We start from the raw sequence: 25,648 nt of genomic DNA, 5'->3' as shown, positions 1-25,648 counted from the left end.
CGTTTAACATTTTTCTTGTATTTAGGGTTCTACAATTTCTTGATGATGGTATGGGTCTATTTTTATCGATTGTGCTTGATATTTGGTAGGGCTTTTTAATCTGAAAACTCATATTTGGATTCTGGAAACTATTCACAAAATACTTTGTTGATAAATTTTCTCCTCTATTTTCTATATTCTTTTTAAGGAACCTTATTTCAAATGTTAGATTCCTTGGATTGATGTTCTCTCTCTCTCCCCTACTTTCCCTTTCCTGATTTCTTTCTATTTGCTTCACTTTCTGAAAGTTTTTCTGATTTTCATCTTATATCCTTTTTATTGGTGCTTTTTTTGTTTTGGGGGGGTAGTTTTCATTGATTGGTTCTTTTTTGTTTTTGCTATTATAGCTTTAATGTCTAAGAACCCCTTTTGTGCTCCTAATGCCATTGTCCCCTTTTATAACACTTGGTTCTTATTTTATGATTGAAATAGTTCCACTTATCCCTCTGAGGATTTTAATAGGTTTTTTTTTTTAAGATTTAAAAAAGATTTCTTCTCCTGCATAGTTTCTATTTCCTCCAAGTTGTTTTTTGTTGTTGTTGTTCTCTGTTCTTCAAGTTGTTGAAGGGTTTCCTCATGTATGTAGTGATCATAGATTGTATGTTCAAATGGAGAAAGCTGGTTGGAGGCTCTGAGCACATGACTGAACCCATCAGTTTCACTGACAGAGGAGTGGCTAGGCTCTTTCCCAGGAAATCACCTTAGTGCCTCCCAGTCTTGCTGCATGGGCTAATCAAATTGCTGGAGAATCTGGGAGCCAAGTGGGCAAAGATAGCTGGGGCTTTCAGTGTTCACTTTGTCAATATTTACTTATTTGTTCTGTTTTCTCTTTTTTTAAGATTATTTATTTATTTATTTATTTATTTATTTATGGGGCGGGGAGGGGCAGAGGGAGAGAGAGAATTTCAAGCAGACTCCCCATCAAGTGTGGAGCCCGACGGGGGGCTAGATCTCATGACCCTGAGACCATGACCCTGAGATTATGACCTGAGCCAAAATCAAGAGTAGGACACTTAACGGATTGAGCCACCCAGGTGCCTCTGTTTGTCTTGTTTATCATTATTATCCTTACCCTGGTTTGAGTCTAGATACATACCTTATGTTTGCCTTTTCAGAGAATTACCCTTCAAGAGTGAAGAAAAGATAATCGCTTGGATCTGTGGGGTGGGAGAAGATATTTAGAGCTTTATCCACCGCTGAGACTTGCAAGCCATCCTCATAGTTTTGCCCCATCTTCACCTCTGTTTCTAGCAGTAGTGGGGATTTCTGCCCTGCGGATTGTGTTTCTCTGCTTCCCACTGGCAGCTTGAGACACAGCTCTCTCACACCTCCATTTGGTTACCATTGTCTGCTTTCCCATTCTGTTTGTAAGATGATGTATCTTCACCTGGCCCTTATGGTTAAGTGTGATTTCTAGAAAGAGTGAAAGTTAATACTTGTGTCTGATTTGCCATCTTTCCGAGGCATCCTGCTAGTTCATTCTTGAACTTTTACTCCTTGGCTCATTTGTTTTTGAACTTCCAAAAAGAAAATCTTAATTTCCAGGACTTTCAGTTGATTCTTTTTATATACACAATATCCTTCCTATCATTCAGAGAAAATCAATTACACTTAAACAGTAGTATATTATGTAATGTGTAATTCATTATTTTAACTGCTTCCTATACTTAGTGTCTGTCGTTAATTCTGCATCATTGCCATCCTCCTCTCCACTCTCTGCTTCTCGGGGGAGAATTGGGGGAGTACACCTCACAGAATGTCTTTCCCTCACAGAGTGCCGTGTTAGATTCTGTCAGTGAGAGGTACTCCCAGTAGACCTGGAAGATGGTGGCCGAGAGGGCAGCAGACGCCTGGACAGGAAGTTGAGTTCACACTTGCTGCCTGGCCAGCTGAGACCACGGGTGGCTTCTCCTGGCTTCCAGGGTTCTGAAAATGGCCGCTGTTCTGCTGAGGATTTCCAGGTTTCCAGAAGTGGCTTCTTGACCTTTGCTCCCCTAATCCTTCCAACAGTTGAGCTCACCTCTAGTTTACTCGAGCTTCATGAACCTGATTTCTTTATTCAGAATACCCCAAGTGTCATCTGTTTCCTTGACTGGCCTCAGTTTCTCAGGATCTGCTGCTGCTTGTGTTTCACCACCCCCCCCAACTGAAATCTTGTTCCTTACTCATTGGGACTCTCTATTGTTTTGTCTGTGAATGTTGAGTCTGTTTTCTGTAGACTTCCTCCAGTATCTATGGGAGGAATGGGCAGTCTACGGCTCACTCTGTACAGATGCTTTTCTTCTGAGTAGGGAAGACCCCATTCTTTTTGGGTATTGTCTTCTTCTCCACAAACACCCATACTCTATGCCTCTGCCAGGCAATGGTCATTTGATGTCTGCTGCTGGGCATAAGCATGCATATCCCAACTGTGACTCTGCAGCTAATTCCAGTGTCCCTGCTTGTTGCCCTATATCCACCACCTCTGAGCTTGGGTCATCCTTAGAGCCATGCCCACCTTTTTAGTAGCTGGCTCCTTTGTGTTTCGGAATTTGAATTCCTCCCCTTATAGTCCAGTCTCATCTGCTTTCCATTTAACATTCCATCTGCATGGTGTATATGGATGGAAGTGTGTTCATGCAGAATTACCTTTTGACACTTCAACAGCAAAAGAGGCCTATAATGTATAATCAAAAGTATGCATTATTTATACACAGACCACTTCATGGAAATGTGGGTGCATTTCCATGAAGATAACCCTGCATTCTATGCATTTCAATTAGACCTGCCTCACATTAAAAGGTGCTTTTCTTTTTTTAATGGGACTGAGATCAGCAAAAGTTTGAAGAAGATACCTCAGCTGGCAAATTTCCCGGGAACCTATATCTGTTATGCTCTCAGTCACCTGTCTTTTTCTTTTACTAGCTCCTTTCAGAATGTCTCCCTTCTTTCCTTCAAGAACAAGAAGACCACCACCACCTCATAGTTTCCCTCCCACGTTAGGGATTAGAAATGCCTTCAGCATCCTCCACTGCAACCACATTTCACTATCAAAAACAATTTCAGGGAAATAATGAGCTGTCCATTTGCTAAGACTTTTAGATATTTAAAATTAGATGTTTCCAAACTGAGGAAAGAGTTGCAGAATGGATTACCCCTTTCACTTCCCAAAGGCTGTATTTCAAAATGGAATAAAATTTAATTGTATAAAATTTTTAGCTTTGTTTATATTTTTCAAGCGATATGCACATATCTGGCTAAAAATTAATAAAAAGAGGAGCTTATAATAAAAGGCAACAACCCCCTACACTTCCCCAGCCCTATCTCACTCACCAGAGGCAATGACATTTCATCATTTCTGGTTTAAATGCCTCTGGTAGTTTTCTTTATATTGCTAAATAATATGCTTATGCTACTAATTTTTATTTATCCACATTATTTTTCCTGCAGTACAGATGAATATTTAGCTCAGATACTTATTCATTTTTATTATGTCTTAGTCAGTTTCGGCTGCTAAGACAAAAATACCACAGATGGGGTGGCTTAGACAACAGAAATTTATTTCTCACAGTTCCAGAGGTTGGAAAGTCCAAGATCAGGGTTCCAGCATGGGGGCTTTTGGTGAGAGCCCACTTACTGGTTTGTAGACAGTGTCTTCTAACTATATCCTCACATGGCCAAGAGTAGAGAAAGCTCTAGTCTCTTTATCCCCTTAGGAAGGCACTAAACTCATTCATGAACCCTCTGGACCTAATTATCTCCCCAAACCCCCATTTCCAAATACACTGAAGACTTAGGCTTCAGCATATAAATTTGAGGAAGGGGACACAAATAGTTGATAGCATATTACGACTTTAATTATTTTGCCCCTTTCTTTCTTAAGTTCTCTTTTCTGAAAGAATAATCAAATATTAAACTTACTCCTATATGTCATAGCTTTTATTTACTATTTTTTTTAAAGATTTTATTTATTTGAGAGAGAGAGCACACAAGAGAGAGCTAGAGAGCTAGAGAGAACATGAGCAAGGGAAGGAACAGAGGGAGAAGCAGACTCCCCGTGGAGCAGGGAGCCAGACGTGGGCCTCTGGGCTGAGGCTTGATCCCAGGATGCTGAGATCACGACCTGAGCCAAAGGCAGACACTTAACCGACTGAGCCACCCCAGCGCCCTTTATTTACTATTTATGTCACTTGTTTTTCTATGTACTAGGGTGGGTTCCTTGACAAATTTTTCTCATGAATATTTTGTTTTTATTTTGTTCCTTTTTTTCCTACCATCTACTTGTTTTGTGGATACAATTTTCCTCAAATCTCAGAGTATTAGATCTTTTCATGAAACATTTTTAAAGTTCTCTTCTGTATTCTGAATGAGCTGTTTTTTTCTGTGACCAGATCAATCTGCTTGTCTATTTTGATCTGTCTCTGTTAGGTTGCACACTTCTCTCAAATATTTAGAGATTCTTGGTTGTCTGGTGGCAATATGAGTAACTTATTTCCTCTTCCTCCTGTCCCCTCCCCCGACACTGCATCTATCTTCATATTCCTTTATAAAATTGAAAGGAATGAGATTTCCTGAGAGTTTTTGGTACATGGGTAGAATTTGTTGGCTTACAAACCCTGTTTTAGAGTATGCGGGTGACTAGGTTGTGATTGTTTTGTGTTGGAGTTTTTTGTTTTTTGTTTTTCTGTTTTGTTTTTCCAGTGGTTTGAGAGAACGGGCAAGAACATGCCAAAATATAGAGAGTTTTGTTCTGGGGCGTTAGTTCATGCACTGCCTGAGCTAGTTACATCCAGGTGGCACATCCAACTTTCCTCAGAGAAGAGTCTGTATGTGAGTTGCCTGGGACGTAAAGTCCTTGCTGCTTTTGTGGGCTGTGGGTACTCCTCACACAGACCCACTTCCTTCTCTAGGTTTAGCCCTAGTTTGGCTCCCATGGTTCATCGAATTTGCTGTCTCCATTCTAGCCCTGTTCCTGGTGCTGAGGTCACAGATTTCTCAGCTCCGCTGTCAGTCCCCACTCTTCCATCAGATTTATATGTCTCGCTAATTTGATTAAATGTCTCCTCAGCTGAGAGCCCCCTCCATTCTTTACGTTGTTTGGAGTTACATCTTTTCTGCTCATTTCCTATCATTTCGGTGGGGTCTAGCTGTCCACCACCTAGAACCAAGAGTTCAGATATTACATTTCAACTTTTTTACGAATTTTAATTTTATTTTTAATTTAATTTTTTTAAAAGATTTTATTTATTTATTTGACAGAGAGAGACACAGCAAGAGAGGGAACACAAGCAGGAGGAGTGGGAGAGGGAGAAGCAGGCTTCCCATGGAGCAGGGAGCCCAATGTGGGGCTCGATCCCAGGACCCTGGGATCATGACCTGAGCCGAAGGCAGACACTTAACAACTGAGCCACCCAGGAGCCCCTCAAATTTTAATTTTATTAAGTAGAATAAAATTTACATTCATGACTTCAGCGAGATAAATGTCACCCTTTTTTCTTTAACCAGGTCCAACTAGCAACACTTGTGTTGCTACGCTTTCCTTAATATTCATTTCTTTAAGTCTTTAAAAAATTTTTACATAGGGGCGCCTGGGTGGCTCAGTCGTTAAGCGTCTGCCTTCGGCTCAGGTCATGATCCCAGGTCCTGGGATCGAGCCCCGCATTGGGCTCCCTGCTCCATGGGAAGCCTGCTTCTCCCTCTCCCACTCCCCCTGCTTGTGTTCCCTCTCGCTGTGTCTCTCTCTCTGTCAAATAAATAAATAAAATCTTAAAAAAAATTTTTTTTATGTAAAATTTGTTCCTTAATCAGTTAAATTATATATTACACTTCTCAAAAAACTTTTTTAAATTTATTTTTATTTTTTTTTGAAGATTTTATTTATTCATTTGAGACACAGAGACAGAGAGAGAGCATGAGCAGGGGGAGAGGGAGAAGCAGGCTCCCTGCCGAGCCAGGAGCCCGATGTGGGGCTCATCCCAGGGCCCCGGGATCATGACCCGAGCCGAAGGCAGACGCCCAACCATCTGAGCCATCCAGGCACCCCTCATAAAACTTTAAAATGCAAGATAAATTTTTTATAGCTCATTAAGGAGAAAAAATAGTTTGGTTTATTTCTATTCATCTAGCTTGTAGTTAAAAATAATTTAATAAACGAAAAACTTGTCTTAGTGATAAATTTTCTAGGTTTTAAGTTTACAAATTTTGCCTATGTCATCAGTTTAAATGTTCTTTATCATTTCATGTCCTAAATCTGTAATAAAAATAAAAGAAATTTCTTTTAGAAACAACTAAAATATTTCTGTATGAATAATTTCTGAAAACTCAAAGTAATTAAAGTTTTGGGGCACCTGGGTGGCACAGTAAGTTAAGCGTCTGATTCTTGGTTTTGGCTCAAGTCATCATCTCAGGGTTGTGGGATTGAGCCCCCTGTTGGGCTCCACACTCAGCGCTGAGTCTGTTTGGGACTCCCTCTCTCCTCTTCCTCTGTCCCCCCTCCCCCCACCGCGCTCGCTCCCTCAAATAAATAAATAAATCTTTAAAAAAAGATAAAGCTTTTCTGCTGATAAGCAAGCGAATAGTGTGTTTCTATAATTTGCTAGTGCTTCATCCTACTTGAAAAGTTATTTTTGTTTTACTGCAGCGTACTGGGGTGTTTCGAGGTGTTGGAAGTAGGGTTACCAGATAAAATACAAGATATCCCACTTAACCTCGAATTTAGTTAAAAAATAACTTTTTTTTTTTGGTATGTATGTATTACCCATTTGTTTTATTGCTGTTGCTAAATCTGGAGGTGCCTAATTGGAGGTGATGGAGGGAAAGAAGTAGATGGATATTTCCCATCAAAATGCTTTAACTGGATTATTTGAGTTTATGCTTTTGACTTTTATTAAAGAATGATATATGGCATATTTGCATTTTCTTCAAAACTGTTATTTCAAGTTTTATGTTTCTTTTCTATGTAAAGATACATGTGACAACTTTCTCTTAGAATTTGGAGCTAGAAAAAAGATATTCTTTCCCAAAGAATTGTCATGATTCCTTTTGCCCATTATGGATATTTTTGTTCCCTTTGACTAACAAGAAATTCAAAACTAATTTCATATGAAATGTAGTACTCATAGTATATTCACAGCAAAATTTCTCCAGTTCTAATTTTATATTACTCTCTGATTTTCTTTCATATATTAGTGTTAAAAGATTATTATGTCTTTACTTTGTTTTCCTAAATCTTTTCAATATTTATATTTTAAATTATAAAAATAAAAATAAAGTGAATATTTAAAAATATCTGTACCTTATCTATAACAGTTTGTTGGCTTAAATGATTATCCAACAATATAGACTTCCCAGGTATCCCAGGGACGGAAGTCTACTTTCAAAAATTTTAACACCAGGACAGTATTAAAACTGATATTGTCTAATACATCTTAAGAATCGTGTCTTTCACCAATGTAAAATTATCTTCTCTACTTATAAGGGGAAAGCGTGGTCAAAAGGATAGAATAAGGAAAGAATGTTATCAAAAATTTTCATGAAAATAATTATATCCTTGTGAATTAATGTTATTTCTAGATGTTACAGGTTTCTTGTTTTTATTTCAGAAAATACGAAGATAATAAGCATAACAAGAAAAAACTCTGTAATACCTTGGAACCTCAGATAACCTTGCTTTCTCATGGCATTTTTCAGAAATGATAATAATGAAAATTGTATAGAAGAGGAGAAAACAGTAAACAAACTACTAGGCTTGGAAGTATTAATAACTACCTCTTATGTCAAGAAAAATGAGAATGTTTGTTTATGATGTTTGTACCATTACTATTACAATTTAGTTTAAAAATAGTAAAGGCAGGTAAGTTTTTGAAATTAAGAAATGTATTTTATTGACTTAGATAGTGATGCTATCACATAACCTCAATAAATAGCTACAAGTTTAGAAACTTGCCATTGTCACAGACAGGTTCTGTGTAAATTGGCAAACGTTCTTACCCATTTTGTAGGACATCTGAAGTAGCAGAAAGCACAATTACAAGCAAGCCTGTGTCTGGCGGTGCCACAGTATCTTCTTTTCTTTTAAATAAATTCATTTAAAACTATAAACTTACGCCTAAGTGCCATTTGAGCTGATTACCAACCTCTTGATATTTATGTATTCTGATCGTCATTCAGTTCTAAAGATTTATAATTTCTCTTATTACCTTTTTAGCTCATGGGTTACTTGGGAGTGTTTTCCTTTTTTTCAAATATATTGGTTTTTGCCGCCTTTTACTGTTGATTTCTTATTTAAGTACATTGATGTTAGTGAATTTTATCTGTGTGATAATATTTGAGAGTTGTTATGAATTCTAATGTTTCATGTGAATTTGAAAAGAATCTATAGTCTCTGTACACTCCCTTTAAAATGTGTTGCGTTCATTTGTTTTTTATAAATGTTAGTTTTGTGCTTTAAAAATGTCTTCTTAAAATAAATTCTATTTATTGGGTGCAGTATTCTCTTACATCAGGCTTTTTAATTTACTTATTCAAGTTTTTAAAATTCTTACAAATCTGTCTGCTTGAATGATCTATCAGTTTCTTAGAGAAGTCTCTTAAACTCCCCTATCCTTCTTGTTATTCTGTTGAGTTTTACTTTATTTATTTTGGGAAATAATAAGAGATGTTTCTTCTTCCTTCTGATTTTTCAGTAAAATATGGAAGTCATACTTTATACTGCTAGCTGTATTATCCATCCTTGAGTGCCAAAACTTTACATATTTACCTCAGTCTGAACTGCGTCACATACCAACATATAAGGAGAATATGAAAGCTGAACTGTTCACGTGTGTCTATTTCATTCTCCCCTTTTAGAAAAGAAGAAGCAATATGTCAAGTATATTTCAGTAAAGCCAGGGGGAAGGAGGAGAGAAGAAGAAAAGACATTACATGTCTGTTACAAAAATTTTTTGATTATTTTTTTTAAGATTTTATTTATTTATTTGACACACAGAGAGAGCACAAGCAGGGGGAGCAGCAGAGGGAGAGGCAGAAGCAGGTTCTCTGCTGAGCGGAGAACCTGATGCAGGGCTCCATCCCAGGACCCTGGGATCATGACTTGAGGCGAAGGCAGATGCTTAACCGACTGAGTCACCCAGAAGCCCATACAAAAATTTTTAGTTTGACTTAAATTTTGGACTGAAGTACTCTGAGAGTGGCAGATGCTAGAATGAAAAAAAAAAAAAGAAAGAAATTGAAGAACAGCCTTAAAGATTCAACCCCGATAACTGCTGTCCTTAATGAAATGATTCCAGGACAGAGAATTTGATAGCACAAAGCATTTCCAGAAAATGTTCATAGTACAGGCAGGAGAGATGCCCCCGGTTTCCATCCCCATCCCGACTGCCCAAATGCTGAATGTTTGGACTATTTCACTCACCACCCGTGGTCTCTGGTCTGAGGTGTATGAGAAAGGGGCAATTTGGAGAACCCCTGACACCCATCTGGGATAGAGCAGAGCAAATAGTGCTTATTGCTTGGTTTGGGAATTTGTTTTATTGCATTCATACTGATTTCACTGTTTAAAATCACTTTTCTTCAAGCATTCAGATGAAAACATTTGATATATTTATGTCACTGACTCAGGATAGCAGATGAGTTTGTAGAAACCACATTCAGACAAGATCCTACTGAAATCTTTTTTTTCCCCCCTCAAACACTACTTTTGTAGTAAATAGAAGCTCTGCAAACTTTGGAGACATGATAAGTGAGATTCTCTCAAGTACTGAGATAAGCTACCAACAAGCTACCATAATATGGTAATATTACTAATATTAGTAGTAATAGCAAATGTGACTACACTCTTGGGTAAATGGGAGTTAACCCTCTACCAACATAGGTGTGTAACAATAACTTGGGTTTTGTTGTATACTCTTAAATGGACCTTCCACTCTGTGGCAGAGTTGCAGCAATTACGAACAAATAATGGGAGCTAAATCTGGGCAAGCATTTTCCCATGAAAACTATCTTACTATATTTTTCCCCTTAATTACCTTTTTTCCTCCTAATTGCATTTTTAGATGCTATGTTATTAATAGCCAGTCATAGGCAATGAATTATGAGGAAGTTTATATGAGCTGGTGTTTGTTTTGCCAATATTAGTTTTCTTTCTAAAAGCCCAGATAAAAATGAAGATTTCTTAGGAGGATTCAGTTTACTGAAATTGATGTGAATAGAGACAGAAAGCATAAACCAACGAATTTTCATTGAAGAAATAAATAAAGTTACTGAGAAATAACAAGCACAAAGAGACATTAGGCCTAGATGATTGCACAAGGGAACTTAACTAAACTTTGAGAAAACAGTCCCAGTGTTTTAAAGTTGTTTCAGAGTATAGCAAATAATGGAAAATTTACTAATTCTTTTAGTGATGTAAGTATAACATGAATACCTGGCCTTAATAATGATAGAACAAAAAAAGAAAACCACAGACCTATATCATCTATGATGATTGATGCAAAAATCTTAAATGCGATATTAGAAATTCCTAAGCCACTTGAAGAAAACAACACACCATGACCTGGTTTTTTGATACCAGGAGTGCAAGGATCTGGGTAGGATTCTTACTAATAGGTCTAAGGAGAAAAATGTGATTACCTCCACAGAAAAATGCAACACCTATTTTCTATAAGAATATTAAAATTACAACGAATGGATACTTTAACATGATAAAATTAAGGGCCAGATAAACATATATGAAAAAGATATGTACTAAAAATTATTTGTCTCTATGAAATTAGAATCTCATTGAGTGTCCTGTATTTTAATTTGTTAAATCTGACAGTCATAGATACCTCAATTCTAAAAATGGTTCTTTATTTAATGAGGAAACACTGGAGGCATATCTACTAGCATCAGAAACAGAGCAAATGATCCCCACTGTCTCCAGGACTGTTATATTGTTCTGGCAAGGTTAGTCAATGAAATTTGATAAGAAAAAACAATTACAGGCATAAGAATTGGAAAATAAAAAATAAAGTTCTATTTGAAGATAGCATGATACTATATGTGGAAAAACTTAGGGGACTTAATCACAAAACTAATTTAAATAAAATAATTCAGCAAGATCTCAGGATATAGGTTTGGCATTCAAAAATGAGTAACTTCTTAAAAGTGATAATAAACCCTTAGAATATATGATGATCGAGAAAACCTCTTTTATAATAGCAGTGAAAAAGATATTCAGGAATAAACCTAAGAAGAAATGTACAAAACCAGGAAACTCTTGGAGGTGATGGAAGTAGTCTGTATTTTGATTGAGGAAGTGGTTTCAGAGGTATATACACCTGTCAAAATTCATCAAATTGTAAACTTTAAAGGAATGGTATTTTGTGTATGTAAATTTCAATGAAGTTGATCTAAAGATAAATGTGCAAAACCTATACAAAGAAAGCTATAAAACACTCTTAAAGATGCAAGAGACTCAAGCAAATAGAAAGGCTTTTCTCTTCTTGGATAGGACATCTGATCAAAATGTTAGTTCTTCCTAAGTTAACTTACAATTTTATTGTGATCCCCATAAATACGCCAACAATCTTTTTTTCCTGGAGGCTGACATACTGATATTAAGGTTCATATGCAAAAAAACCATTCAAGAATATCTAGAAAAGCACTGAAAAGAGCCAGGAGGAGATTTAGAACAACCAGACCCTAAAACATTTTTCAAAGCCTCTATAATTAAAACACTGTGGCACTTTGTACCAGCACTTGAGTAGACAAATCAATGAAATAGAATAGAAAGTCCAGAAATAGACTCAAGTACGTATGGATATTTAGTAAATGATAAAAGCAGTATCTTAAATCGCTGGGCAAAGAGATACTCTGATAAATGGTATCAGGACAACTGGATAGCCATTTGGAGCCATAAGATTCACATGCTACACAAAAATAAACTTCAAGTGAATCAGCAATAATTAAAATTATACAAGTATTGCAAGAAAATATAGGTGAATCGTTCTACAACCTGGGGGTAGGGAAAGGTATTCTATGACTCAAAATCTGGATGCAATAAAAAGAAAACTTTGCCCTTATATACAAAAATTTATTCAGCCTCACTTAGAAGTAAAAATTAAAATTACACTGAGATCTCAAAAACTGACCCACCAGGTTGACAAAAATTCGAAAGCTTGACAGCGCATTCTGTTGGGTGAGGTTATGTGGAAATAAACATTCTCATACACTGTTAATGGGGATAAAAAATGATATAACTCCTAAGGAGGAGATTTGGTAATATATAAGAAAACTACATAGCATTTTAAAGCACAGTGAGGGGCGTCTGGGTGGCTTGGTGGGTTGAGCAACAAACTCTTTTGATTTCTGCTCAGGTCATGATCTCAGGGTCTTGAGATCCAGCCCCATGTCCACTGGGCACTCAGCAGGGAGTCTGCTTGAGATTCTCTCTCTCTCTCCCTCTGCCCCTTCCCCTGCTCGCACTCTCTCTCACTCTGTCTCCCAAATAGATAAATAAATCTTAAAGAAATATATATATAAAACCACAACCAGACATCATTGATCGACCTCTGGAAGGGTTAAGACTGACCATACCAAGCAATGGTGAAAGCGTAGCATAACTGGAACTCTCATACTATATTGCTGGTAGGGACGTAGAACAGCTCAGCATTTTCTTAAACAGTTAAACATATGCCTACCATACATCCCAGCTATTCAAAATCAGTCAAGATTTACTATAAAATATTAGAGAAAGCTGCATGGTAAACCATCAATGGGGCAAAGAAGCTTATGATTCAATCCTACCTTTGTGCTATATTTTTATTTTTGGTGTGTTGATTAAAAGTACAGGCTCTGAGAGAGACAGACCTGGATTTGAGCCCTATTTGTTAATCAAAGGTTCGGGCAAGTATTTATCTTTAGTTCCTTCACCTGGGTTGTTGTGATGGTTAAATCATGAATGTAAAGCCCCTAGAGTACAGTGAGCGCAATAAATGTTACCAATTCTTACTAATAGTATTTCGGAAAGAAAACAATGTATTTATTATGTCAACATTTAATAGATCTATATTTATCATACACACCCACACGAAATAGGAAGCCTCCCCGAGGATCACAATGACTTCTCGTCTTTTTTTTTTTTTAAGATTTTATTTATTTATTTATCGGACAGAGAGAGACACAGCGAGAGAGGGAACACAAGCAGGGGAAGTGGGAGAGGGAGAAGCAGGCTTCCCACGAGAAGGGAGCCCGATGTGGGGCTCGATCCCAGGACCCTGGGGTCATGACCTGAGCCGAAAGCAGACGCTTAACGACTGAGCCACCCAGGCGCCCCGACTTCTCGTCTCTTAACATATAGAATTCTATGAAAAGCCTGGGGTACTAAGTGGGCACTGTTCAGAAACGTGATTTATATAAAACTCAGGACCCATTTATGCGCGATAGCAGGCGGACCCCCTCTGAATGCAGAGGACAAGTGCTCCTCGGGGGTAGAAAGTCTTCGGGCTAATGAGGAAATCGTTAGCCCGGTCCAGGAGACCCGTCCACCCCACAACCGGCCGGCGGAGCTGGCGCGGGCCCCAAGGGCGCGCTTTATGTCGGGCTCCGCAGCTCAGGGCAGGCCTCGCCCAGCAGCCCCCCTCCGCGGCGGTTGAGCCCCTCGGTGCAGGTGCACGCGGCCCGCGCCTCCGGCCACCGCCTCCTCCCCGCCTGCGGCCGCACGCGCATGCGCGGTTAGCAGTCGCTGCTGAGCGGCCGCCGGCGGGATTGGTCTGGGGAAGTGCGGGGACCAAGTGGCAGCGACTCGGACATCTGAGCTGCCACTGCCGAAAACGGGCCCACCGGACAGGTGCGTGGGCAGTAGGCCACTTCCCTGCTGCTCTTTGCGCTCGGGCTAGGGTGAGGAATGAGAGTCATTGCTTCTACGCCCAGGGCGGGGATTCCTGGGCCGCACCCCTTTCTCTGGCGACCCGCCAGGCTGAACAGGTTGGGGCCGGATAAGGGGCTGGCTTTTGAGTTCGGGGATGGAGGTGCCCCGAGCGAGGTTCTTGAGTGCGCTCTCCCGGCCTCGGGAGGAGGAAAGCCAGCCACGGGTGGGGGGAGTTGATGCCACGCCGGGTCCGTTGGGTCCTCCGGAACTGCTGTGTCCACCCGCTGCGCTGAGGCTGGGGCTGGGGCGCAGGGAAGGCTGGTGCCTTCTCCATCCCGACCTGTCCCCGAGGGCTTGAGCGGCCCCGGGGAGCCGAGTCCGTTATTCCAGCGGTTACCATTTCAGCCCCGTTCCAAGCTCGAGACCCGGCGCGCGCTCCCGAGGGGTGTACGGAGGGCCGGGGCGTGTCTGGGCGCAGCTCACCCCACTCGCAGTTTTCACGAAAACGTGAACAAAACCTAAAAAGGCTCAGCTTACGCAGTCGCCGCCTCTGTGAAGGCGAAGAGACCCAACCATCTTAGCAGGGTGGCCACTCCCTAGATGCGCTGCCTGGAGCCCGGTGTGCGCCGCCAGGGAGGGAGCGGGAGGGTTGGGTTGAATCCAGTGAAGCCCTAATTACTATAGACTCATTATCGCCTAAAACCTGTTTACGATCAATCGGACACTTTAGCTGATTTTATTTATAGCATCCACCGAGCAACAAGGAGGAGGCATTTGCTTGGGATTAAAAAAAAAAAAAAAAAGCAAGTGGCAACAAAGCTCAGAAGGGGGAGAGAGAAAGTGACCATGGGAAGTCTCAAATTAGAAAAAAAGTTAATTTATTTTGAAACTTTTTGGTTCATTAAAGCCATCAAAACCCTGATCTAGTCTTAAGATTTTGCTTGCTTTTAAAATTTTTACATCACTCTAGGTCATTTAATCACTCTAGGTAGCCTTCCTTTGGTAATTGTAAATTGGCCTCTTTTCACTTTACATTTCTGCCTTCACATTTAGTTGGTTTGATCTTCCAATACCATTTAGACCTATCCCCAAAGCCTTAGAGCAAGATAATCTATATTATCTAGTTGATAAAGTTAATTATTATGTATGAACCATGTTAAGTATGTTGATGGATCTCTAGAAATTGAACAGTGTTATAAGTTAGCCTTACTGCTTTTCAGGGCCTAGTAAGTTTTAGTGCTCTTAATTAGAAAGTTAGAATTGTCAATTTTAATGGACCTTTAAATCATCTAGCTTGACCCTTTCACTTGACAAATGAAAAAACAAGCCCCAGGCAGTTTTAACCTCTTGCCTTTTTAATAATAGAACTAGGAGCTTGGTGTGATGGTGCCAAGTTCAGTGTACTTTCTATTATATCATTCTGTAGTTGAGTTCCTCCTGAAACTGTAGGACAACTAAAACTTTAAAAATAGTGATTTTCAAACTGTACTTTTGAGGCATACCAATGTTGGGTGAGTCCTCAGTCAGCCATTGGAAATGAACAGCAGAAAGGCATCTCGGTTATAAGATACAGCATACAGAATAGCATTAATGTATTACATAGGTGAATGTTGAAGGGAGTGAAATAAATGAGTCTTAAAAGGACAGAATTTATGCTGAGAACTGCAGAGAACTGCTGTACATTTTTATAAACAGTAAAATAAGACTTGTTTTAGAAAACTCATGCTAGAGAGAAGGTGGAGGAAAGATTTAGAGATTGGCAAGACTGGAAGTGAAGAGGCAAAGTGGGAGTTTGCTAATCTACTTCAGAAATGATAGATTCCTAAATCAGGCTATGGCTTGGGGATAGAACAAGACATTTAAGAAATGCCCAAGTGTGTTCAGCTACCAATGACATAAGGGATCCGTGAGAAAGAATAATCTTAAGATAATGGCAAAGTAACTGGACTGGTTTACTTGACTGGAGGTACAGTTAGTTAATGGAGGAAGTGTTCAGGAGCTAGAGAAGCAGGTTTGGGAGGAAAGACTGAGGTCAAATTAGGAGAAGCTTGGGACATCCTTGAAGATGGATAGTGATTTGAAATTAAGGAGTGACTTTTGAGCTGTGGATAAGATTTGGGAGTCCCTGGCTAGCTTTTATAGGTAGAAGCCAAGAGTATATGTCTTGTGAGAAGAGGGCCTGGGGACAGAACTCTAAGGAATAGCAACATTTACAGAAGATTGCAGAAAGTGCCTGTGCACAAGGCAGAGAAAAGGAAGAGAATCAAGAATCAGGAATGGTGGGGCACCCGGGTGGCTCAATTGGTTAAGCAACTGCCTTCAGCTCAGGTCATGGTCCCAGGGTCCTGGGATCGAGCCCCGCGTCGGGCTGCCTGTTCCACAGGAAGCCTGCTTCTCCCTCTCCCACTCCCCCTGCTTGTGTTCCCTTTCTCTCTGTGTCTCTCTCAGTCAAACAAACAAATAAAATCTTAAAAAAATAAAAGAATCAGGAATGGTGACAAGAAAACCAAGGGAGGAGATGGTTCCAAGAAGGAGGCAGTTAGGAGGAGCAGTAAGGCAATAGAATAGAAAAATGTTATTGTACTTATCAGCTAAGACTTTGTTTGTAGCAACGGTTTCAAAGAAGCTATAATCAAGGAGCTCAGGAATAATAAAAGTATTAGTTGTCATGGCTGCCATAACTAATTACCACAAATGTACCATCTTAAAGCAATACAAATTTATTTTCTCTAGTTCAGTAGGACTGTCTGCTGAGAGCTGTTTTCAGCCTCTAGAGACCATTCACATTCCTTGGCTCATGGCTCCCTTCCTCTGTCTTCAAGGTCTGTCTGGTGGGTGGAGTCCCTCTCGCTCTTCATATCTCTTCTACCCATCTCTCAAGGACTTCCTCTTCTACTTTTAAGGGCGCATGTAATTGTATTGGGCCCATCTAGATAATCCAGGATATTCCTTCTATTTTATTTTATTTTATTTTTTTTAAAGATTTTATTTATTTATTTGAGAGAGAGAATGAGAGAGCACATGAGAGCGGGGAGGGTCAGAGGGAGAAGCAGACTCCCTGCCGAGCAGGGAGCCCGATGCGGGACTCGATCCAGGGACTCCAGGATCATGACCTGAGCTGAAGGCAGTCGCTTAACCAACTGAGCCACCCAGGCGCCCTATTCCTTCTATTTTAGGGTCAGCTAAGTAACCACCTTAGTTCCATCTTTAAAGCCCCTTTTGCTATGTGAGGTAACATTCATAAGACCCAAGGGTTAGGGTGCCAACATCTTTGGGGGGTCATTATTCTGTCTACAATAGGAAATTAGAAGTATTAACAATTAATGAAAACATTCTTTCTAGCTTTCGTTAAAGAGAGGAGATACCTAGAAACATTTATGTTATCTAATATGTGATCATTATAGTTCCAATAGTAAGCCAGTTATCTTCTTAAATATGCTGAAATTTATGTAAGTACTCTGTAGAATTTAAAGGATCATACTAATGTTGGTTTTTATATTTTTATATAACCTTAAATTGCTTTAAAAGCTTTGCTAGAAAGATTTTAAAAGCCATTTAAACTAACTATATATATGTGCATAAGTCGTAGTTTGGATACACATAAAAGTATGGCTTTTCAAAAAAAACCCACAGAAACTGGAATGTATGTCTAAAGGATGGAATATAAAATATTTAACTTTATATTTTATAGACCTAGAACTTAATCCCATTTGGTGAGGATTAAATTATTAAACCTTCTAACCTTAGAGCCTTAATAAAAGGAATGTATAGCCTGAAACTTGACCTAACTTTGAGTCTTCCCCCTCGATTTAGCAGCACTCTGTATTCTTGAGTAAGAATACACTTTCCTTGTATATAAACGGGATGCCAATACTTTCACCCCAGAGTGCTGCAAAGATTGGAATTAATGTGTTTGCAAAACAGTGCGTACTCGGTACAGCACTTCTTACTCTTTTTGCTCCACTCTTCCTCTTTCAGTTCCTCCATCAGTGCTGCTTGCTTTGTCCTTGGCTAGGGAAATCACTCCTTTCTCGCCTTTGCATCACACTTGGTTCTTTTTAAAAAAAATTGTTTTTAAAGATTTTATTTATTAAGTTGAGAGAAGAGAGCACAAGCAGGGGGAGCGGCAGAGGGAGAGAATCAAACTCCCCGCTGAGCAGGGAGCCCAATGTGGGGCTCAAACCCTGGACTTTGGGATCATGACCTGAGCCAAAGGCAGACGCTTAACCAACTGAGTCACCCAGGCGCCCCTGCATCACACTTTAAATGTAACTTTCTCAAGGAGGCTTCCTCTGATCTTTCCCCTACCATGTAAATTCAGTTCCCCAACTACCAACTCTTAGAACGAACTTACTTTTCTGTCACTTACTATGGTTTACATGTAATACCTGGGTTAATTTTTCAATGTTGGCTTTCCATCCTAGACTATAAGCTCTTTGAGATCAAGGGCTATGTATGTTTCACTAATTACGGTAAATTCAGTGTGTGACATAATTCCTGGCATGTAATTGGCAATCATAAATATTTGTTAAACGAATTTGTGAATGATGAATGTTAATATCTACTGGCTGACTTCCCCTGAATTTCTGGACACATAGCCATCATGAAATTAACAAATCCCTGGTGCAGTTCATTCTGAAGCATGCTAGTTTCTTTTGTGAGAAAATGGCTGCATTTCAAATGGAGTCTTGCAGCGTCTTTGGAAGAAGGTTGCCTTCTAAGATGCCACTGTTCCCTACCTCTCCACCTTGGATTTTCTGTGATCCTTCAAAGTGAATTTTCTATGTGCTACACAGAATGCCCTCTAATTTTGGTGAGAATCTGTCCTGTTTTATTTTGTGATATGGTAACATAAAACCTTTTAATCTGATTTTTCTGTTTACTATCTTTTCTAGCAAATTATGAATTGGGTTGTTAAAATGCAGTCTGTCTGTAACAAGACTCTGAAATAACTCATAATAAGAGATGTTTCTTCATAGATGTAGAGTAGAATTTAAAAATATGATTAATTTTCCCATATTAAATTAGATCATAAAATGCAAACTTTCTAGACCATTATTTCTCTTCTCTATATAAGTGCTTTTATTGTGTTAGTTTTACCAATGTCCTAACAAACTTTAGAGGGCCAGTGTTAGAAGTATTTACATAACTATTTTTCTCTCAAAACAGTAGTTACAGACATCTATTATGTAAGGATTTAGTCCATAAATTTTTCTAGCCGTTAATTCTAAAATAGGATTTTTCTCTTTAAGGATCTTGTAGACTTTTGTAGACAGTGAAAACTCCCTTTATTTCTGGCTTTTCTCTAAGTGAGTAGAAACCCTTCACTAAATTTATTGCTGCAGTGCTCCTCAACAACAAACTCATTCCAGTTGGTTGCTTAGTAACATCTATTTCCCTTTTTTCCCTCTCACTTAGGCACTCATTCATTCATTCATTCATGCATGCATGCATTCATTCATTCTATAAACGTGTTTCTGTTCCTATTCATCATGTGCCAGCACTCTTGGGTACTGTGAATACAGAAATGAGAAGGAGTTCCAGTCCTCAGCAGGCTTATATTTTTGTCTGTTTTGTGTTTTGCACGATGCCTTAAGCTATTCTTTTGGAACTATGCAGAGGTAGTATAAACCCTAAATACGTAAGTAAGTATATCATTCTAATGTTTATATAATGTTATATATTATATTTATATATAATAAATAAATATATAAATTATTTTGAAAATGACCTTAGTGTATAACTCAAATAATACTTTTATATCCAGGACTTCAGCTCTGTTCCTTTCATTAATCTCAGAACTTCAGTAGTTTCTCACTTTATAGGATCAGATCCAGGATCCTTGGAATGTTTTATAGTACTGTGGTGTCTGAACTGCCAGAAAGTTGCATTTTCAATTATTATTTCTGCTGTTATGGTTCTTTCTCTACTTTTTGTTGTATTGCTTGAGGTCTTTTCATTGTTTCTAGGTTTCTCTGACTTAGAAAAAAAAAATATCGGGTTTTAGTCAAAAGTATGTGTTAGTTAAGGTAATGCTCAAATAAATAGAAAATGAAAATATCCCAGAGACCTAACACAGTTTCTGGCTGCCGGAGTGGATTCTGGAGGAGTGGGTGGCTTGTGGCGGTTAGTTGTATGTATCAACTCGACTGAACGACGAGGTGCCCAGGTACTTAGACATTATTCTGGGTGTGTATGTGAGGGTGGTTTTGGATGAGGTTAACGTTTGAGTGATAGACTGAGTAACGCAGATTGCCCTCCCCGGTGCAGGTAGCCTTCATCCAATCCATTGAAAGCCTGAATTGAACTGAGAGGCTGACCCTCCAGTGAGGAAGAGGGAATTCCTCCTGCCTGGCTGTCAGAGCTGGCACTTCTGTCGTTTTCTGTCTTTGGACTCAAGCTGAATAATTGGCTGTGTTTGGGTCTGGAGCCTCCTGGCTCAGACTGAAACTTATATCAGACTCAGACTCAGCCTATACCTACATCATTGGCTTCCCTGGCTCTCAGGCCTTCAGACTCAGACTTCACCTACATCATTGGCTTTCCTGGCTCTCAGGCCCTCAGACTCAGCCTATACCTACATTATTGGCTTTTTGGGGCCTCACCTAACTCCAAAGGAAATATAGTCCAGTCATGTCCCCTGGAAAAAGACAAAAAAGCTTGGTGATCAGCCAGCGATCTCTCTCGCACTTTACAATTATTGGGTATCCTGTGATTGTCTTTCCTTTTAGTGCTCCAGCTACCTTTGATGTGGGAGTGAGCATTACTTCAGTACCAGTAAACGAGCTGCACATTATAATTTGTGATTGTGGGCTCACAGTGGAGATTGAAGAGGGCTTGTAGGTGATGTTGGTGAAACTCTTTGAGGTTGATTGGGCTGCTTGGTCTTGGTTTCAAATATTAGCAAGAATGGTATCTCATACTTGGCCAAAGTTACTTGTACTTTAACTTGTTATTGAATGAGCCCAGAAGCAGTGCGAAGAACATACACGAGACCAAAGATACAGGAAAATGGATGTACTTCTCCAGTGCCTCTCTTCTTCCTCAGGAAGGCACAAATGATATTTGGTGACTTCAGCAATCTCGTGGAATAAGGAATACATAGGAAGCTTAGAATCCTGGACCTGCTAGCTTTTATATGTTTGTAAGCAGGGAAGGGGGGATAGCATTAGCATTAAATGTTCTACCTTATACCATATAAACAAATTCTTGCTGCACTAAACATGCATAACTTAGGACAACCATTTAAATCAATAAGGAAACAGAAAACTTGAACAACACTATATACCAATTGGACTGAATAGATGTATTATAGAGAACACTCCATCTAATGACAGAGAGAAAAATTAATACCAGTCAATTGAAATAAATATTAATACCAATCTTCTTCCAACTCTCCCAAAAAATCGAAGAGGAGGGAATACTTTCAAAGTCATTCTGTGAGGGCAGTATTACCCAGATACCAAAGCCAGGCAAAGACACTACATGAAAAGTACAGACCAATATCACTGATGAATATTGATTCAAATACACTGTTTTTCTTAAGTGCACATGGAATATTTTATAGGATAGACAATATATTAGTCCAAAACAAATCTTAATAAATTTTTAAAAACTGAAATCATACAAAGTATTTTTTCCAATTATAATGTAATGAAGTGAGAAATCAGTAGCAGAAGGAAAACAGAAAAACCCACATCTATATAAACAACCAAAAGGCCAAAAAGGAAATTAGAAAATATCTTGAGATAGATGACAGAAATGCAACATACCAAAACTTAATGGGATACAGTGAAAATTTTGTTAAGAGGGAAATGTATAGCTGTTGATGTTTACATTAAAAAATAAAAATCTCAAATTCACAACTTAACTTTATACCTTAAGGAACTAGAAAAACCCAAACTAGCAGAAGGAAGGAAATAATAAAGATTCAATGAGAGATAAATGGAATGGAGAGTAGATAAATAATAGAGAAAATCATCGAAACCGAGAGTTGGTTTTTCAAAAAGATCAACAAAATTAACTAACCTTTAGCTACATTGAGTAAGAAAAAAAAGAAGACTCAACTAAAATCAGAAGTGAAAGAAGGGACATTACACCTGATTCTATAGATATAAAAAGGACTGTAAGAGAGTATTATGAAGAATTATATGCCAACAGCTTGATAATCTAAATGAAATGGATGAATTCCTAGAACGTACAATCTATTAAGACTAAATCATGATGAAACAGGACCTAGAACTAGTAAGGAGATTGAATCAGTAATCAAAAACCTCCCAACAAATAAAAGACCAGGAGCATATGGCTTACCTAATAAAGTCTACCAAACATTGAAAGAAAAATTAACACCAGTCCTCCTCTAATTGTTTTGAATAATTAAAGAGGAAGGAACACTTCAAAACTCATTCTGTGAGGGTAGGGTTATCCCGATACCAAAGCCAGACAACGAAGCTACAAGAAAACTACAGACCAATATCCGTAATGAATATTGATGCAAAAATCCTTAACAAAATACTAGCAAACAGAATTCAGCAGCACATTAAAAAGATTATACAACAGGGCGCCTGGGTGCCTCAGTCAGTTAAGTGTCTGACTGTTGATTTCGGCTCAGGTCATGATCTCAGGGTTGTGAAATTGAGCCCTGTGTTGGGCTCCATGTTCAGCAGGGATTCTCTCTCTGCCTCTCCCTCTGTCCCTCCCCCTGCTTGCATTCTCTCTCTCTCTCTTATAAATCTTAAAAAAAAAAAAAAAAAAAGATTATATACCATGAACAAGTGGGATTTATTCCTGGCATGCAAGGATGATTTAACATATGAAAATCAATCAATGTAATATAACCCATTACCAAAATGGAGGGGAAAAAAAAACATGATCATCTCAGTTGATGCAACAATACCATTTGACAAGATTCAACACCCTTTTATGATAAAGGCACTCAACAAACTGTGAATAGAAAGAAACTACCTCAACATAATAAAGGCCATATATGAAAAGCCAAAAGCTAGCACCATACTCAATGATGAAAGACTGAAAACCTTTCCTCTGAGAACTAGAACAAAACAAGTATGCCTGTTTTTGTCACTTCTATTCAACATAGTATTAGAAGTCCTAGCAGGAGCAATTAGGCAAGAAAAAGAAATAAAATTTATTCATAGATAACATGATCTTACATGTAGACAAAACCTAAACTCTACCAAAAAAACATGTTGAACTAATAAAGGAATGGTGGTTGCCAGGGGCTTGAGAGAGGGAGAATTAGAAAGTTGTTGTTTAATGGTATAGAATTTTAGTTTTATAAGATGAAAAGAGTTCTGGAGATTGGTTGTACAACAGTGTAAATGTACCTAGCACTACTGAATTGAATGGTTAAAATTGTTTTAAAAAATGTTAACTTTTATGTTGTGTATTCTACCACAGTTAAAAAAAATAGTTTAACTGCACAAATTAGTTAGTTGTGTTTTGTAGTATTACTTCATTGTCAGCCTCTCAAAGCTACAATGCAGGCCTGGCCATATTTTACCACTTCCTTTAAGAAATGATCTGTGACAAACCTCACAATTTTGTTTGGAGCTGATGACATATTGGCACCATAGTGTGACAGGTAATACTGTGACCTTCATGATTTAATTCTTAGTTATCAGCTGGTCCATCACTGAATAATTATAGAGCACTCAAGAATTAAGCAGAAACTATTAGGTCTGTATTTCTGATTCTTATTTAAAAGGAATAAATAGCAGCAATGACCTTGACCTACATAATTTTTAAATGGAGACTATTATCTATAGAACTGTATTGCTTGCAGAATGGTTTGTGACCAAGAGCAGTTTATTTTTAAGTATTTTACTTCTGTATTAAGGTAATATGGTCATTTCTGGGTAAATATCTTCATAGCTTAATACTAATAATCTAAATTTGAGAAATTTCCAAGGGGTTCAAAGTATGTGCTGTTACCATTTTTGTAATTTCTTTCTGTTGTTTTATCAAAAAGCACATAATAATGCAGCGGGATAAGATTAAAATATGAGGTAGCATGGTATCTTGATGTACAGATCTAGATTCTGATCTTGTTTCACATTTCCAACCCATGTGACTTTGACCAAGTTGTTAAATCTGTTTTCAGTTTGTAGATTGGAAATAATAATACCTTCTTATTCATGTCCTGGGCTGCAGAGATTAATTTAGCGCATTGCTTTATGCAAATGCATGAGCATAGTCATAGAACTTTAGAGATTCAGATTTTTAAGGTAAAAGATTTTCTAAACTTTTTTCCTGAAGCTTTGTCAATTATTTATTTCTGAAGGAAAGTTAGGAAGAACTATAATATAGAAAACAGAATGGGATTGCTCTGGATGAAGTAAGAAGAGGGTTCCAGTAGAGTACTGCCTGCTTGGTTTCCCCTTAACTTTCCCAGCAGCCCAATACACCAGAAGTCAAAGCACTTAGAATATATTTTTTCAACAAATTAATTATCAAGAAACTAAAGTGTGTGTTCATTTTGAAGAAGATGATGTAGGCCATAAGTGATATTAATGGTCGTTATTACTACTATTATTTTATGCATTTCTGTTTTACTTAAATGTTATTGATAGTGAGTCAAGCAAGACACTTTACTACATTATGGAAATCATGGGAGGCTCTTAAAACTTTAGAACCGAAGCTTTTAGAATTATTAATAATTCATAAGCAATTTGCAAATGTACTCATTCCTGTGCCAGTTAGTAAAAAAGAATTTAAATAAACCTACCTATGGTTATTGAGTTAAATTGATCTCTTTAAGACATACAAATGGCTAACAGACACATGAAAAAAATGTTCATCGTCATTAGCCATCAGGGAAATTCAAAACAAAACCACACTGAGATACCACCTTACACCAGTTAGACTGGCAAAAATTGACAAGGCAAGAAACAACAAATGTTGGAGAGGTTGTGGAGAAAGGGGAACCTTCTTACACTGTTGGTGGGAATGCAAGTTGGTACAGCCATTTTGGAAAACAGTGTGGAGGTTCCTCAAAAAATTAAAAATAGAGCAACCCTATGACCCAGCAATTGCACTATTGGCTATTTACCCCAAAGATGCAGATGTAGTAAAAAGAAGGGCCATATGCACCCCAATGTTCATAGCAGCAATGTCCACAATAGCCAAACTGTGGAAAGAGCCAAGATGCCCTTCAACAGACGAATGGATAAAGAAGATGTGGCCCATATATACAATGGAATATTACTTAGCCATCAGAAAGGATGAATACTCAACTTTTGCATCAACATGGATGGGACTGGAGGAGATTATGCTAAGTGAAATAAGTCAAGCAGAGAAAGTCAATTATCATATGGTTTCACTTATTTGTGGAACATAAGGAATAGCATGGAGGACATTAGGAGAAGGAAGGGAAAAATGAAGGGGGGGGAATTGGAGGGGGAGACAAACCATGAGAGACTATGGACTCTGAGAAAGAAACTGAGGGTTTTAGAGGGGAGGGGGTTGGGGGGATGGGTTAGCCTGGTGATGGGTATTAAAGAGGGCATGTATTGCATGGAGCACTGGGTGTTATATGCAAACAATGAATCATGGAACACTACATCAAGAACTAATGTACTGTATGGTAACTAACATAAAAAAATTGATCTCTTTAAATTTACTTTCTATCTCAGTTACACCTCTTTTTATTATGATTCAGGGAGCTCAAACTCTTCTAACAAATAACAGCATACATCATTTTTTGTGTTGTCTTTGTCCATAAAGAGGGTGGTATTAACATACTTTTTAATATAGAATATTCCT

General features: G+C 38.4%; 1 protein-coding gene across 2 annotated transcripts in view; it reads left to right on the top strand.

Annotated features, from left to right (window-relative positions):
- The first annotated feature begins 13,723 nt into the window (after window positions 1-13,723).
- The window catches only part of CLGN (calmegin), a 59,091-nt gene continuing 47,166 nt past the window's right edge, over window positions 13,724-25,648 (top strand). Inside the window, exon 1 of one of the 2 annotated variants that reach the window (XM_036078942.2) lies at window positions 13,724-13,846. Coding sequence is in view for 1 of the 2 variants with exons in the window: in XM_036078941.2 (XP_035934834.1) it covers window positions 18,651-18,680 (30 nt within the window). In the remaining variant the exon portion in view is untranslated. Of the gene's footprint in view, window positions 13,847-18,558; window positions 18,681-25,648 lie in introns of those variants that run through there. The other variant, XM_036078941.2, reaches the window with a different exon arrangement.

Source organism: Halichoerus grypus, chromosome 3 (genome assembly GCF_964656455.1).
Source record: "Halichoerus grypus chromosome 3, mHalGry1.hap1.1, whole genome shotgun sequence".
NCBI classification, from domain to species: Eukaryota; Metazoa; Chordata; class Mammalia; order Carnivora; family Phocidae; genus Halichoerus; species Halichoerus grypus.
Note: the sequence above shows the minus strand (reverse complement) of the source record. Positions and strands in the feature narration are given on the sequence as shown.